The following is a 16,612-nucleotide window of genomic DNA, read 5'->3' as shown; positions in this document are numbered from 1 at the left end:
TGCATTAAACTGGGTTTTCCTCTTTAGGTGTTATTTCTTTGAATTGTAATTCTGGGCTTTTTTTCTTCCTTTCTCTTTCTGCCTAGCACCCAGATCTCCCCCAGCCCCTGCCCAAGTGCTTTCTGGTCTCCAGGGGGTGAATTTACCTTTACAATAATTACCCCAGTCCACAACTGCTATTTGCTGCCTCCCCAGCCCAACAGCCTTTCTCTGCAACGGCTGGGTTTGCTCCACAACACCCACCCACTCCCTCCTCCACAGACTCCCAATTTGACTGGAGTAATTGCCTTTTAAGGTTCACTCTACGCATGGCAGGTATTCCATTAACCCTTAGAACTCCTCCCTTCTTTAGTTACCTGAAATGGCAGGTGGCCAACAAATGGATACCCACCTGAAATCTCATGCATTTAATTTAATTTTTACTTATTTTTCTCTTCTTTTCTCTTCTTCTCTTTTTTTCCTCCTTTTTTCTTTCTTTCTTTCTCTTTTTTTTTGCCCATAACATGCAGATGCCATCCACACTGGAGGTCAATATCCTGTCATGTCTGTCAATTTTATCCCAGAATGACTCACTAGAAGTTAGAAATTCAAGAAGGGGAAAGAAAGAGCCACAAACATGCCCTGAAACCAGGCTTAACAAAGGCATGTTTCTATCCCTAGCTTCATGTTGTCAATTTAGAGTTGGGGAAAATTTAGAAGCCAAATGCAACCCTCATTCTTCAAGCCTCATCATGCTTTCTGACTTAAAAGTAATTAATCACCAATGGCAAGCAAGTAATTTTTTAAGGTGGCCGGAGGCTTATTTTATCAGGATTAGCTAATAAATCAGGCTGTATCTCTGAAAGAGGAGTTCAAACTCTTCTAGGACTGAATAAACCAGACCTTAGAGATTGTCTCATTTATTCAGCTCTCCTGGAGCTTCCAGGCACTGTTAGAGACATTGTGGCCCAACCTTGCCTATAAAAATCCGAGGGATAGAGAGGCAGGAAGTTTCATAGGGAAAAATATATATGCTCAGGCTCTGAAGGGTGAGCTGCGACAACGAGACACCCAGCATGCCGGAGCCAACGGGCCTGCCTGCGACTGACTGAGCCAGTTTAGGGGAAGAATTATTTAGAAAATGAAGTTTTGCTTGTTCTAGGAATCCTGGCCAGATATGTGATTGTATATATATGATACATATGAAATAACTATAATATAACCTTCTCTAGCTTCCTGATGCAAATGATGATAATTCTACTTCTTTGCTATAATACAAGGGAGTCCAAATAACATCAAAAACATAGTGATGATACCAGCAAGGGATTGTGAGAAGAAACCAAGGAATATTGTTAAAGTTTATCTTCATTTGAAATAAAGAAGTAAATAAAGTGCTCCAAACCCGGATCTCTTAAGAAGCTCAGCTCTCCACAACTGTCTTTTGCCTCTGGTGGGTTCTGATTTTTTTTTTTTTTAACTTTAAAATCTTAAATCACCACAAGAACTGATCATTAAGATAGGCAAAAGATTTCCCTATTTATGCTTTTTAAATTTTCATTATAACTATTTTAAATCTGGGGACATATTAGAATGACAAAGATTTGATACAAACCTTGATTAGCTTCCAGGGAGCTTGATTGGAAAGGGAAAAACTACAAAGATATGGTTGACTTGAGAGGGAGGGGGGAAAAAAGGAAACAAATGTTATTTCAAAGACTGCCTCCCCATTTCACCTTTCCAGGCTCTCTTCTGATCAGACAGACATTTTCTCCATATTGGAGAAAGGTTGGTTTGTCTCTCCATTACAGCCCCCACCCTCACCTCACCCCAACAAACCCAGTATATTTCCATTCTGCTGTGTTTCTGTGCTACTCAACATGCCATTAACTTTAAGATTTACTCCTCAGCAGGCAAGCTGGAAGATGCTAAAGCCAATAAAAACTGCTCTCTGGGACTCCAACTATGAAGAGTTTGGAGCTCTGCTTAGTATTCGGATGAAGGGAGGGCTGGAGGAGGGAGGGAGGTTGTGATAGTGAAAACCACTGCTGCTTAGAGAGCCAGACAGCTCTGCGCTCTGCACCTAATGTGCCGGAGGATCAGCTCTGTTCATAGCCCATTTGTGGCCAAGGATGAGGCTGCTCTCTCTGTGTGGGTGGGTGTGCGTGTGCGTGTGTGTGTTTTCATCTTTAAAACCACCAGCTCTAACACAGGATCTTCAGTGGCTCTCCACACTACTGTTTATTAAAAACGGAACGTCCATACACATCCCTTACAACTTCCTTAGCCCGGTGCTCCTTCCCTGCTTGACGATCAATCTCTCTCAGAAAGCATTTAACTTGCCCACACAGCTCCAGCCCGGATTAATCCCCACTGCACATCCTATACATTACTGTTAGGGAGCGGAGCACTGGGCTAATTTCGTCACCCACCAGCCACCCACACACGTTCTACAACTGAACACGTTTGGGGATCTGCCTTAAAGATAATAAAACAAGGAGAAAACAGGCAGGCTGCAGACAATTCTCATGACCACTTTCCTAAAAAGTTGCTGGGTTTTAATTCTTTGATTATTCTGTCTCCCCCTCCCCCAAGCACTCACTAGCAATGATTGCTTCGAGGGAGAGCAATAATGGACTATAAACCTCTCTGCATGGTGAGTTTGGGATAATTTAGGCTACACCCTTCAAAATGCATATCTTGCACACACAGATTTTTCCCCCCCAAAGCTCCGCTTTCCTGAGAAGGGGATCATTCAGGCTTCCCCGACCCCCCACTCCACCCAGGGGATGGCTGGTTCCTTGCTAAATCTTGCCTTAGGTTTTGTCCCTCCTTCCTTCAAACATCAAACACCCCCTCCCCCACCACTCACACCACAACCGGATTATTGAGGCACATAGCTCGACAGGGAGAGTTTACTGTTAAATTGATAGCAAAATAAAAATATCTCCCCGAATTTGTCACCTCTCTTCTTTTTAGACGGCTGCGCTCCTGCTACTCTGGCCCGGAGCGGAGAAGGAGGAGACCATCTCCTCTTAATATTTTCAGCACCACGGCGATGGACAGCACCCTCGGTCCCCGGCCCGCTGAGCGCCCGCCAGTCTGCTCAGCGTCCCGGGCTTGGCCAGTGCAGCTGTCCCCGTCCCAATCTTTCAAGTCGCTGCACCCAAAAATCCAAGCCCCGTTTCCCCTCGATCCTCTCTCTGTTTCTTTCCATATTCTGCTTCCGTTGCTCTCCCCACGGCACCGCTTCTATCAGCTCCTCGCCCAAAACCCAGCCTTGCCCCAGCGAACAGCTCCCCACGCACCCCAGTCCTGGTCTCTGCTGCCCGAGCGCCTCCCTCCTCGGCGTCCGCCCGAGGCTCCCTCTCGCGCAGTCTCCCGCTTGTCCGTCGCCGGCCGGCCGGCCGGCCCGCCCGCTCCTTCTCCCCGGCAAAGTTGGGAGGGAAAGGTGCACTCACCTTTGTGCATGCCTGTGAACCTGTCCTTCAGAACCGTAAGCTCGTAGATCTTGCCGAACTCCTCGAAGAGGGGCTTGAGGTCCTTCTCATCCAGGTTGCGGGGGATCTGCCCAATGAACAGCTTGATGGCATCGTGGTCCTTCATGGGAATGGTCGACGGGTTCCCCGGGCTGTGGCTTAATCCGTTCATGTGCCCGGCGCTGCCCGGGCTGCTGCCGAGCCCGTTGGTACTGAGGCTCGCGTTGTCAGCCTGTCCGTTTGCTAACGTGGCCATCTTTATATACATAGAGAAAATCTTCTTTCCTTTTATTCTTTCTCGCTCGCACTCTCTCGCTCTTCTCCCTCGCAAGCTCGCTCGCGCTCACACACGCACACGCATACACACACTCGGGTTCTCTCCCCCTCGGTTTCTCTACACCTCGCTCTCCTCTCGCTCTCTGCTCTCTCTCTTTCTCCTCTCTTCTCTCGCTCGCTCGCGCTCGCGCTCTCTCTCTCCTCTCCCCGCTCTCTCTCCCTCCCTCTCTCCTCTCTCTCTCCCTCTCTTTCTCTCTCTCTCTTTTTCTGTCTGATCTGATTTTTTCTTTTTTTCCCTTTTCTTTTCTTTTTTTTCGTTTTCTTTTCTTTCTTTTCTTTTTTTCCTTTTTTCTTTTTTTTTTTTTTTTTTTTTTTTTTTTTTTTTTTTTTTTTTTTTTTTACGTTGAACAGACAGGATCTCTGTCCTTTCCGTTTAAACAGGCTGGACCGGTTCAAGTTCCCAGTCAGACCAGGGGTGGGGGCGGCGAGTGAGCGCGCTCGGAGGAGGGGGGCACGGGGCCCGGAGAGGGCCAGACGGGGGGGGGCTCCCGCGCGGCGGCGGGCGGCGGCCGGGAGCAGGACGGCGTGGGGCGGCGCCGGCCCCGCCGCGCCTCCCCCGTCGGCGGCCCCGGCGAGCGGCGGTGGTACAGTCCGAGACAGCCCCCGGCTATAAATAGCGCCAGGCGCATGGCTCTTCGGGAGGCGCTGAGATTCCGGGCCCGGCGGCCGCGGGGAGCGGGTGCCCGTTAGGAACGGGGCTGCTGGCCTCCTCTTTGCCTTTTGGGGGTTCTTTTTGTAATAGCAGCAGGTGCAACTTTTTTGTATTTTTAAAACATTGATTTTCATTTTCGTGTGGGTATGTAGGGGGGGCGTTATCCACCGAGCTGCGCTCTATTAGGGCGCCAGGCGGGCGAAGCAAAGGCAGGGATGGCGGGCGGGGCGGCGGCGAAGGCGGAGGTGGAATGGGCGCTTTTTTTCTCCCATCTGGTTCCCTTTATTTATTTATTTATTTATTTATTTATTTATTTAGACTAGAAAAAGCGAGTCGGCTTGGAGGGAGTCCGCCCAGCGATCCGAGTGCGCATTGATCAGTGTCGAGAGAAAAAAAGCTACATAAATATATATTATGTGGATAAATCTATAGACAAGAGCTCTCTCGCGCGCGGCTCTCTTTCTCTCCGTGTCTCTCTGCTTTTTTCTTCCTCGAATCCCCAACCTGCCAGAGCAGCCCCAAATCTTCGCCTTCCCGCACGGCATCTACCGCCACCCGAGCCACCTGGGAGGTCGGGGCTGGGGAGCAGTTGGGCCTCGGTGGGGGGACGGGGCGTAGAGATTCGGGGCCCGACCCTCGTCCCAGCCCGCCTGGAAGGCTGGAGGTGGGTGTTTCCGTCCCGGCCGGCCTCCCCCGCCCCGAAGCGCGGCGGCTGGTCCGGCAGGCGGCTGGCGGGAGGAAGGTAGGAGCCGGGCGCCTCGGCCCGCTCGCCCTCCGTGGAAGGAGGCAGGCTCTGGGTGCCGTGCCGGGTCGGCGAGCCAGCGCTAGGGACCGGCTTAATTTTGCCCTCGTCTGCTTTACTGGTTCAAATTGAAATTTTTTTCTTAACCCACCATCAAAGAAATAAAGCCCCCGAGTCGCTATCCGGGCTGCGACCGGACCCAGACTCGCGCGGCGTGCGCTGCCCCCGCGGGTTTCGTTGGCAGCGCCTCCCTCTCCACAAGTGCGAGGCTGGGAGTCGCGTCTGCGGGCTGGAGCCGAGGGTCCGGCCGCCCAGCCCGACTTTGCCGGGTTCCCCACCGGGCCCGCCAGGGCCAGAACCTCCGCTGCGCGGGAGAGGGAGTGGCCGGCGCGGGAGCCGGGTCCAAGCAGCCCCGCCTCTGGGGGCGAATGCTGGTGGTGAACTTGGGTTGGGAGAGCAGATTTTCATTTTAATGATATTTACCTGCCCCTCATCCTCTCCCACATTTGCTTTTCCAGGGCGGCCTCTTCTCCACGGCTTCAGAAGCCGGGCAAATTAAAATAACGCGCCCGCTCCCCCGCGAGTTGCGGGGGCAGAGCTGCTGGCCTGACCCTGGCCGGACCCCCACCGGCCCCCTTCGGGTGTTCTGGGTCTTTCTTTTCTTGCCCTCGGATTACATGACGTTATTAGACAGTATGTTTAAAATTTTATTTAAAGAAATGAGACCCCATCCGCCTGAAAACCGAGACCAAGCCCGTTTGGTTCAACCACAACGCGGAGCTCTCCGGCGCCAGGAGGAGGCCCGAGGAGGCCCTGAGGTTCGCAGCCCCAGGCCCCGAGCCCACCTGGGACACCTCTCCCTGAGGATCCAGGGCGAGTGACCAAACAGCAAGTACAATTCTGAGAACTGTGGAACTTCATCCTTTCATTTTAAGATTCTCCTGTCTTTTCTTGATGGAATCGTGTGTAAGTATAGTTGATTCATAACTCGGTTCTGGGCTTACATTATCCAGTGTTATATGATGGCCTAAGAATCGCACACGTTGATGGAATCGAACAGAAACTCACACATAGAGCCTCTCTGCAGTGTAGCTGTGTGCTCCGTGTGCCTGTGAAGTGCTGTAATAGGGAGGTATGGCCCTGGTAGGCACATGGAGGGTTTGAGCTGGTGGTTTGGAGGTGCGTGCATATGTCTTGTCAGGACTGTGGGTACTTTTGTGGATGCGGTGTGGATGTGTACATAGACCCTGTTTGTATCCACAGTCTGCCTGTGTGTGTGTGTGTGTGTGTGTGTGTGTGTACCTACCAGGCTGAGACCTCTTCTTCACCTTTCCCTCAGGACACATCAGCAGAGGCCAATATCTTTGTCCAAAATATCTCCTCTAACATCATCTTGTGGTGCTGGCGCTTACCTCCCAAGATCTCACAATGGAGTGGAATCTATTTTCTGCCCTAACGGGAGTGTAGGAGAGTAATTCCTTCTTAAGGTCTCTCTTTCTCTCCCTGCCCCCCAAGTCCGTCCTTAAATCCTTAAAGCCTTAAAGCCAAGGGAGGTCTGGGGGAAGAGAAGGGAGTGAGCTGGGGTCAGGGGCTGGGAAAGGAGGGGCCTGCACAGGGGAGGGCAGCTGTGGTTTATCTTCCACTTCTTCCTGCCACCACCCTAGCCCCGCCCAGGTCCAAGTGAATTATTCACAGGTGTTTCATTATTCATATTATTATTAATAATAATAGCCAATACATAAATAAAAGCAGTCCCTGGGCAGGAGTGAGTGGGAGAGTGGAGTTGGTAATGGAAGGGGGCATCTGGTTATTTTGGATGCCTGTGCAAATGCCGAATGCCCGCCATAAGGTGTAGCATCATCTCCCTCCAGGACCGCGCCTCCCCCCCCCCCCCCCCCCCCCCCAGCCCTCTCCCATGTGGACCCAAAGGTGTGGATAGCTCCTTCTTCCTTAAGGAAGGTACCTCACCCTCCCCTCTCTCCCACCTGAGGATGGCTTATTTTGGATTTGGACAGTCTCTCCTTAGGGGTGGGGGGGGGTAACACGTGCCTCGAGGCTTAGCTCTCTGGCCCCTATGTGGTGAAATGCCCCACCAGTCCCCACATTGCTGGGGCCGAAGCAACCAGGACACCAGGCCCCATATAACTGAGCTACCCTGTGTAAACAGCGGCAGAAGCTGCTTCTGCCAAGGCATTGATCTCTTAAAGGCACAGAGCTTGGATCTCTTAGGCTCCTACTGCTTTGGCACAGCAGAGTATTGGGGATAAAATAACACAGACAGGTGTCTCAAACTAATGTAATAAAGGAGCAGGACCCTGGTGATAATAGTAAGAAACATGGTTAGGTTGCCTCTTTGGTATCCTTGCCCTTGATAGTCTAGAAAGACTTGAACTAATTTTTTTTTTAACCTTAGATCATCAAATAGAAATGTAACTAGGGAAAGATGGGGGCAAAGTATTGCTCCCTGTGGCATTTAAACAGATTTAAAACTTTTTCTTCAAGTGCCACTTCATGGCCACAATGATTCCCTCCACTGAAAGGGAGAAGGCTGGCAAATGGAAGTGGGAGCTGGGAACAGTCGCTTCTCATTTTCTCTCTGCACTTGGGGTTTACATTTTTGTTGCTGATTCATCTACGGGGATATCACGAAGCCCTGTGTGGTGGGGATCTTGGCTCAGATGGTGTAGTTTTGCAGGCCTTACCATGACCTCCTGCTCCTCACTTCCCTCTGGTCCTCCCCCTCAAGGGAGCAGGAAGCCCTCTTTGTGTTCAGCTTCCCTTCCCTTCCCTGGGGCCACCCTCACTCTCCTTCCCAATGGCACCCACTGCATTCTGCAGCCCTGGCCGTGGCCTCACACCCTGAGGCCTGCTTTGGCTGTCCTGCCTACGAATCTTCTCTCTCCATCTAGATTGTGAACCGGTGAAGGGCAGGAACCTGGTAATCTGGCCCCTCCTCCTCCTCTGCAGGCCATCTTGGCAGACACGAGCACACAGTAGGTACTCAAGATGGGGTTTCTAGACACCGATGGCTAATCTGGTTTGGGGTGGGAGGCGATGCTGTATTCATTCATCTGAGCCCTAAGGATGGGGAGCTGCAGGGCCCCAGGCAGACATTCTCCCGGGAGTTCAGAGCCCAGGATGAGAACACACACAGCAGTGTAGCCTCCCAAGCCTGCACAGCTGGGCTCGGAGGCCTCACCACGCAGTGACTCTTGATTCAGCCAGCCCTTTCAGTCTCCCACTGGAAGCAGCAGAGAAAGGGCAGGCCTGGGAAGAACCCACTGTCTAGTTAGAGAGACCGAAGTCATACCAACTGAAAAGCCGCAGAAGAGCAAATGGCAGCAGATGGTTAGTCTTCCAGGCCTGAGGAGTTCCACATGCGAGAAAAGAGAGAACAATCCGAGTTGTGTGGAATAATCTGTGATGGGGGGCAGCAGCCTGGTGGAAGGAGGGGCTCTTGTGAAGGCAGGGGGCAGAAGGTGGTAGACAGCCGGAGAGCTGGGTGATGGCCTGGCCTGAGGGCTAGAAGGGCAAGAAGCAGGGCAAGAAGAACCAAGCCTATGTTGAGAACAAGCTGAAAACAGAGCTGTGGTCTGCCTGCCTGAGGCTCTCCCAACAGAGACCAGACCACCAATTCAGCAGCTCTGTGGAGAGACTGCTTTGCCCAGACCTGCAGAGGGCAGTGAGGGGAGGCTGGAGACAGGGTTCGGGCAAAGAGGTTGACTCAGAGAGGAGCAACCACACAAGGGCCTGAGCCCACCGAGGGGCAGAGCAAAAGGTGCTGGTGATGTGTGCCATGGGACCCTAGGGAAGCTAGAGATTGTGTAGGCAGAGGCACCCAGGGAAGGCTCTCTGGCAGAGAGAACTCTGATCTGGCCCTGCAGCAAGAGGGGGTCAGCTTAGGGAGGGAGGAGGGAGGTTGAGGCAGTGGGTGGAGTTGCCAGGTCTGGTGTGTGCAATGGGTCCTAAGTGATGGTGAAAAGGTAGAAGCTTCTAGAGGGGCTCCTATGTGGAAGTAGATGGGGTGGGCAAGATGTGGCTTTGAAAGCAGCCTCAGAAGTCTGTTTCTGGTCTTCTCCACAAGTTTAGGACTTCTGTGTCCTTGAATAATTTGGGAAGGTTTAGTGATATAAGAAGCACTAATTGAGGTGGGAAGGAAGAGGAAAACAGTCCCTACTTTCTCTCAGTTAACGTAAGCAGCCTCCTGCCAGCAAGAGAAGACAATTGAAGGGCTCCCTTGTCCTGTCCCCAGCCAACACCAGACCTGGCCAGGGAAACAAATCCATGGGGGGAGGGGGGGAAGAGAATGGAATTAGGATGCTATGTGTTTTGGGAAACCCAGAGACTCCCCGGAAGGGCGTGGGCTGCCTCCTACACCTCAAAAAATGCCAGGGCTGGCGAGAGAGGGGCCTCTGGGCTTCCTCCCTTGCTGGTTGAGTCCCAGGGACACGTGGCCATGGTCTTATGGGTGCTCCTGGGCTCTGCGCAATGGTGGGTGGGGGTTGCTTTTGGGGGTCTCTAGGCCTTTGGTCAACATGGACGTGCCCTGTTCCTGGCATGGGAACATGGTCCTGTTCCTGGCTTCTATGCCAATCGGGGCTTTGCCTCACTTTTGCTGAGGGCAGGTGCGAAATGGAAAGGCAGCCCAAGAAGCAGGATAAAGGGCTCTGGAGTCCTGCAGCCCAGGCATCCTGCATGGGGGTGGGAGGACAGGAGGGACCCAAGTCATTGCTTTCCTGGTCTCAGCTTTCTCCTCCATAAAATGGAGACCACAGTCCTCTCTTCCACCCTCCTTTCCTTCCTCACATCACATCACATCCAGGAAGGTGAGACAGTGCCGTGTCTGTGAGGCTGACTCACGGTCTCGTGTAAAAAATTCAGGGGAGAGCAGGAACTGAGGGTCAAAATGGGCCATACAAAGGTATAGGTAAAATTAACTTGTTTCACCGAAGGGTTAGGAATTTACTCCTCATCCTTCCCAGAGAATTCACATGTTTTCCAAAGGAGCCCTGGCCAGGCAGCCAGCCCTTCGTCGGACAGGGGCAGGTGCTGACAGCTGCATTTAGAGAAAGCTGGCAGAGCCAGACTCCTTGGCTGCATGTCCGGCCTCTCCCACTTCCTAGCTCTGTGACCTTGGGCAGGTAATTTAATCTCTTTGTGGCTCAGTTTCCTCATTTGTAAAAGAGGAAGAGGAATAGAACCTAGTTCATAGAGGTGTTGTGGGGATTAAATGAGGAAATGCAGGTAAAGTGCTTAGAGAAATGTCGGGCCAGGCAGGATTGTGGGAGCATCACTAACGGAGGCCCCGGGGTCTGAGGGGCTGCTGAGGCCCCTCCCACCGCAGACGGAGGGGGCGGGGCGGCCCCTCTGGCTGGGACCCTGGACCCTACCGGGACCGACCCGAGACCCGAGACCCGAGACCCAAGACCCGAGACCCGACCCGCCCTGGGTATCTCACTTGCTGCAGGACTGTTTCTCCAGGTGCTCCTGGGGGCGGGAAGCCTTCCCCAAGGGCGAGGCCCGCATCACTGCCTCTTCTGCGGGCCTGCCCGAAGTGCGGGCTGCCGGCGCTCCGCGGCCTCTTCCTACCTGAGAGGTGTTGCCGCAGCAAGTCCTTTTAATTGTGATGTTTTACTAATTAGTTTTTAATTATGTTAATTTATTGTACATGAGCCCTGAGGTTTTCAGACACTGGGCTCGCTTTAGAAACTGGAATAGTAAGTTGTATTTATTACACACACAATGCTGTGGATAAATGTCACTTTCTCATGGCCACGATTTCTCTGATAATGTTGCTGAAAACATGGCTTCTGTTCGGGCTTTTTACCGTTCGTTCTCCCGCTGCAACCAGCCCTCCCCGCCCAAGTCCAGCACAGCCATACTTCAGGTAGTGTTGGGGAAAAGAGCCTCAGCGTCCGCAGGCCGTGCAACTGACATGATGGAGGGAGGTGGCTTGGTACAGGAGGACACCAGCTGGGGAGGGGCTCTGGAAGGTGAGCCTGCAGGACAGTTACACTAGGCCAGATCTTCCAAGGGTTGTTATGGCGGTGGGGCTCAGACTCACGCGCCCGGGTGGACCCCTCCTGCACCCTCACCCAACAGCTGGGCACTGACAAGAGCTTGGCAAGGAGTCTGCATGTATGTCCACCACGGACAGGGAAGGAGAAGCTGGTGATGAGGATGGAGAGGGCACGTGGGCAGTCAGAGCGGGCCCTGAAGGCCATGGAAGGCTGTAGGCTTTTGCTCCAGGGCTGGTGGGCAGCCTTGGGGGTGGGGGAGGCTTACAGCAGGGCCAGCTCACAGGGAAGACTCAGGGTGGGGACTCACTGCCCATAAACTGACCAGTTGCTGATGATAACGTGGGAGAGTGTAATCATGGGCACAAGCCTGGGACAAAAATGTCGCCTGGGTATTTATGAAGGATGGCTGAGAAAGGAGAAATCACCCCCAACACACACACACACGTGCTGAACTGGAGAGGCACTGTATCGGGCCCATTTTCCAAAGATCATTTCTACATTCAGAGGATGCAGGTTTGCTACCGCTAGTACCATTTAAAGAAGATGCCACAGTTTTTAAGAACCACTCCCTCCCTCAAATAATTTCCGGATGGTAGCCTTCTTTTAATAAGTTTAAAGTGTTTATGCAAAGTTGTGTATAAGTTCTGGTCTCTTACTAAACAGACACATTAATATAAATTTGGTCAAAGAGTAAAATTTAAAGAAATACACTCTATAAATACAACTGGGCATTTGATGCTTTAAAATGTGTAGATAAGACTTAAGTTGCTGCACTACTTACGCATAGCTGCACAGGTGCATGCAATGTGTGCAGAAAGAGTTTGGGCTTTAGAACCAGCCAGATCTTTAGCTTACCAGCAATATAAGTCATGCTCTCCAAGGCTCAGTTTCCTCATCTGAGGCATGGGCTTAATAACGCTGCATATGACTGTCATGAAGAGATAATAAATTATAGAAAGAGGTAATATTTAGTGCCTGCCATGTAGTAGGTGCCCAATAGATAGGATTATTAAGAGTGTGTTCATTCACAAGTAAACTAAGTCTCTCCTTTCCAGGTATAAATGTAAGCTGTAGCAGAAAATAGTATTTAAAATATGTGTAACAGGACATGGAGATTTTCTAAGGAAGAAGGCAGCTTAGACTTCTCCTCAGTGGTCCTTCCACTGTGTTGAGGTGAGAGGAAACTAAGTCTCTTGTTGTGGGTGCCATGCTGTGTGAAAGGGTTTTGGGGAGGGAGCCCATGTCGGGGAAGGGCCCCATGACTTTCTCTCAACATGGCAACTCAGTGATGCTCACCTGCGTTTAGATTTAGGAAGGGGCCCACACTGTAGCGCGGACCTAGTACCTCCCCCGCATTGTCAGGGAGCCTCTACCCACACATCTGCATGCCCGGACACATGGGAGGCTCCCACACAGGTCTGCATGACCACCCCCCTCCTTCCTGGGAAGGGGAAGGGTGGGCAAGCTCTGTGACTCACTCTCTGGCTCTGTGCCCTCTCGCTGAGTCACAGTGTAATTGATCCCTCCCTGCACCAGGTTTCTCTCTCATGTGACCCAAAGCAGGGTCATTCCCAGACCAGGATTGGGGAGGCCTGGCTGGGGAGAGGCAATCCCGGGAGGGAGGGGCAGACTGTCAGAACCTGAGGATGGCCCTGAGCCTTGTGCATGACTTTCCTGGTTATCTGCTGAGGTGTGTTTGTAAGAGTCAGGGGCCGGTCTACCACTCACCAACATATATATTCCCTCATTGGCCTCCACTGGTCTCCCCATTAGGGTAGGGCTGTCTATAAAATCATGCCAATAGGAAATTATAGAGGTCTCTGGGCACCTCCTTGAAGATGCCCATGGTGTTTGTGCTTCTGGCATGAGGGTGGTCATCCTTATTTCTAAAATGAGTTGTGAGCTTGGAGAAGCTGAGGAGTGGGAGGAAGGAGGATGGGGATGCATGAGGCACACATCGCACGAGGGCGGTGTCACCCCTTGGGGCTCGACCTCATGCTATCCTTGGCCCAGAAAGAGAGGAGCCATCTCTCATCCTGATGAAATGGGAAACTCTGGCTAGCAGGGATAAAATCGGAAGCACTGGGCTGGAGGCAGAAGGCAGATTAGGGGTCACCTCTGCAAGGTCTTCTCTAACAGACCAGTCTAGGGTGTGGTTTACAGGCCCCTATCCAGCAACTGTCACACGGTCCTTGTTATTGACAGCATCACTGACCCACTTCGGACAAGTCACGTAATCCCTCTTGGTATCCTCAATAGGCATCAAATTCTCTTTTTACGCCAGAGAGGCCTCCAATGAATGTATAAGGCTCTAAGAACTAGGCAATCCTCTTGTGATAAGCTTGCCCCCTCCCCCACTTCCCCATCCCTTGCCCTTGTCCTGACCTGTGAGCTGGCATCCATACTGTGAGATCTGTGCCCGCTTCAGGTCTTTGTGACTATACCCAGGCCCAGTTCTGAGATGATTCCTGCTCAACCTCTGCGAGCAGAGTCGGGGCTTGACGGGACTTCATGTCATGTGGCACTTCTGTGGCCGTCCAACAACAGAGGGGGCTTAATCCAGGCTCTGATGGGACTCAGGCAAGACTTGTTGTGTGCCCCTGGGTCACCTGCTTCCCCTCTCTGGACCTCAGTCTCTGATTTATGAGATGGGGATGGTAATCTGGGCTCTGTACACGCATGGAGAGCAGGGAGGATCAGAGGCAAGGGTGGAATGGCTTCCCAGAGGGCAGCGTGTTTATACTGTCGATGTGCTCCTTTCCCCACCCACCCTGTCCCTGCCTCTGCACAGTCCCGGCCTCAGAGCAGCCCCGAGAACAGAAAGAACAGCCTAATTCTCACATCCATCCTCCTCCTCCTGATTATTTCTCCCAATCACACTTAATAGCCGCCTGGCTTTTGGCTGCAGCCCGGTATATAATAACCTGCAATTATTGTCCACTTAAGCTGTCCCCAGGGCCTTGTCTGTTGCGCTGCCCAGGCCCGCACCGCTAGCCTGCTGATTTCCCTGTCAGAGTCACGGCCAATGGGAAGGAAGCCCCTGAAGGGCCGGACTGACAACCTGTTTGGCAGGGCTGCTGCCTCTCCAGCTGCATCTTCTTCAGAGATGGGGCGTCGGAGGCAGCCCACTCTAGCTGCAGCCTCATCCAGCCTGGGTGCCCCACTTTCCTGGGGCCTGGCTCTCTGGGCTGCCCGCAGCTCTCCTCCTCGTCCTCTGCCCCCGCGCATGCATTGTCTCACGTCAGTGCCTGCACCCTTGTTTACCCTTACCTGCTGCTCCTGGCTGCTTGCTAGAGCCCAGCCTCTTTACAGACTCTGGTCCTTCTCTCTGCTCCCCTGTAAGGGAGGCCTTGGCGTTTTACATACCAGGCTACTGAAGATCAGAGAGGTTGGGTATCTTTCCTAGGATCACACAGCCAGGAAGTGACAGAACAAAAATTCCAAATCAGGTTGGCTGATTCCACAGCTCACTTAATCCTTATGCTGGGCTGTCAGCTTTCTTCATCGCAAGTCCTACCCTGCCTCAGTGGCTCTGCTCGGTGCTACGTCCTCTGGAAAGCCATCCCCACCACTGTGGTAGCACTAGTCCTCGGAACGCTTGCAGCCCTGGTGTTAGAACCCTTGATCCCATGGGGGCAGATCATGAGTTGCCCTGCTTGCCCCTTCTCTGCCATGTAGATTCACAAAGCATTGCTGTGTGCAGATTGGGTACAGCCGAGTCTCCCCTTCCCCACTTTGCCTCATGTTCTCTTGAGCCTCTCTCCTAGAGCTCCTGGCAAGGTCCTCACCCATCTGTATGGTAAACATTTGCAGTATCTCTATGGCTCCAGCTGGCCTTGATAGTGCTGATGACAAAAGTCGATCCCTAGGCCATGGAAGACCTGTGGGGCCCGTGCTGCCATTGGGAGATGGCAGAGTCTGAGCACGTTAGGATTCGTACACCATTCAGAATCTATTAATTAAATGACCGGAGGGACTAAAGAAGATGTCCAGACCCTAAGTGAAGACCTTTATCCTGAGTGCCGGCTATCTTGACATGTGTCTGTGTGTTGGTCAGGGAGTGCGTGCATGTGTGTGTGCAAGATCTGGAGCACGGTGGCGACAATGGGCTGTGTGGCCTGTTGGGGCCCGTGGCGAGTAGAATCAGGACTCTCCTGACTGTCAGGCTAGGGGGACCCAGGGCCTGAGAGCCGAAAGGCTTTGAAGACCCCTGTGTCCAGAGGGCCTTCCTGGCCGCTGTCTTACTGACAGGTGCACTGGGCTCGGGCTGTCAGTGGAGGAGGACCAGGAGGCCGATGGCCCAGTCTTTGTTGAGTCCACCCATCTGCCTAGGCCCCGGGCTGAATCTTCCTCCCCAGCCTTGTTCGGGGACACTTCCTTCCCCCTTCCAGGCTCCTTACCCTTTGCCTGAATGTTCCTCACACCTGCTTGTGTTTTTCAATTCTTTGTCTGGGAGACAGATTCTCAGCTAAAAGACTGTTGGGAAACAGTTTTTGGGTAGCCGGAGGCCTTCTCTGGTCCCTCAGATCTTACAGGCTAAGTCTGAGGCTGGCCTGCAGGTTAACTGCCATGAGGGTTCTGTGGCACCTCGGGCAGGAGTCAGTCTTCCCTCTTCCATGCCACCATAGAGTCATCGGTTCCGAGGGATGCAGTGGGCCTCCTCTCTTGGCCTCCAGCCAGCTGCCCTCGTGCAGACCCTGCCCTGTGCCAGCAGCCATGGTGCCTCTCCCTGGCTGCTCCCAGCCCTGCCCTGACTCTCAGGCTGGAAATGCCCCTGCCAGTGCGCAGTCAGCCTCAGGGTGAGACCTCTCAGGGGGGGCTGGGAAGGGATCCTCAGGCAGGGGCAGGGCAGGTGAAGATAGGGGCCAGAACCAGCCACCCCACTGCCACCTGTAGCATTTGGGGACTTTCCACTGACAGGGGCAAGCACACCATGGTCTTAATTTTCTCTGCCCTGTCCCTGGGCCCCATCTCTCCTGTGCCAATGGGACAGAAAGTCTTCAAGCATGCTTGCTAAAGGCCACTGTCTCTTTTCAGGGTAATGCAGTCTTGTGTGGGCATATCCTCCATCTTTGGGGAGGGTTTTCTCCCCATCTCCCCTCCAGCTGAGATGAGGGGAGCTTACACACCTTTTGCGGAGAAGGGGGCCTTGGGTTGTCCTTGTGCTGTCATCTGGGGCCTCAATGGGCTCCCTGGGGCCTGGCTGCCATGATCTCCATCCTGGGGACCCCAGAGTGGGAGTTAGCAGGATCCCCTGCCCATGAGGCCCCAGCCGACATCAGGGTCACAGGGAGCCTGAGTCTCAGCTCCTCCTAAACCCATCTGCCTCCTTCTCTTCCTGTGTTTCTCACCCCAGATGTCAACCAGAGAGCTTCTGGAAGTCTCCCACACCTCAGGCAGGTAGAAT

General features: G+C 52.9%; 1 protein-coding gene and 1 long non-coding RNA gene across 6 annotated transcripts in view; one reads left to right on the top strand and one right to left on the bottom strand.

The window, feature by feature from the left end:
- Positions 1–3,875, bottom strand: part of CELF4 (CUGBP Elav-like family member 4) — a 238,854-nt gene extending 234,979 nt beyond the window's left edge. The window contains exon 1 of the mRNA XM_032421223.1: positions 3,438–3,875. Within this exon, the coding sequence (XP_032277114.1) occupies positions 3,438–3,723 (286 nt within the window). The 5' untranslated portion in view covers positions 3,724–3,875. The remainder of the gene's footprint in view (positions 1–3,437) is intronic.
- Positions 3,876–4,409: 534 nt separating this feature from the next.
- LOC116642810 overlaps positions 4,410–16,612 on the top strand; it is a 183,902-nt gene continuing 171,699 nt past the window's right edge. For 4 of the 5 annotated variants that reach the window (XR_004301389.1, XR_004301388.1, XR_004301385.1 and 1 more), the window contains exons 1-2: positions 4,410–4,539; positions 4,762–6,151. This is a non-coding gene — a long non-coding RNA (uncharacterized LOC116642810). Of the gene's footprint in view, positions 4,540–4,761; positions 6,152–8,094; positions 8,179–16,612 lie in introns of all 5 variants that reach the window. The other variant, XR_004301386.1, reaches the window with a different exon arrangement.

This window comes from Phoca vitulina, unplaced genomic scaffold (genome assembly GCF_004348235.1).
Source record: "Phoca vitulina isolate PV1807 unplaced genomic scaffold, GSC_HSeal_1.0 scaffold24, whole genome shotgun sequence".
NCBI classification, from domain to species: domain Eukaryota; kingdom Metazoa; phylum Chordata; class Mammalia; order Carnivora; family Phocidae; genus Phoca; species Phoca vitulina.
This window is presented reverse-complemented; position numbering and strand designations above follow the sequence as displayed.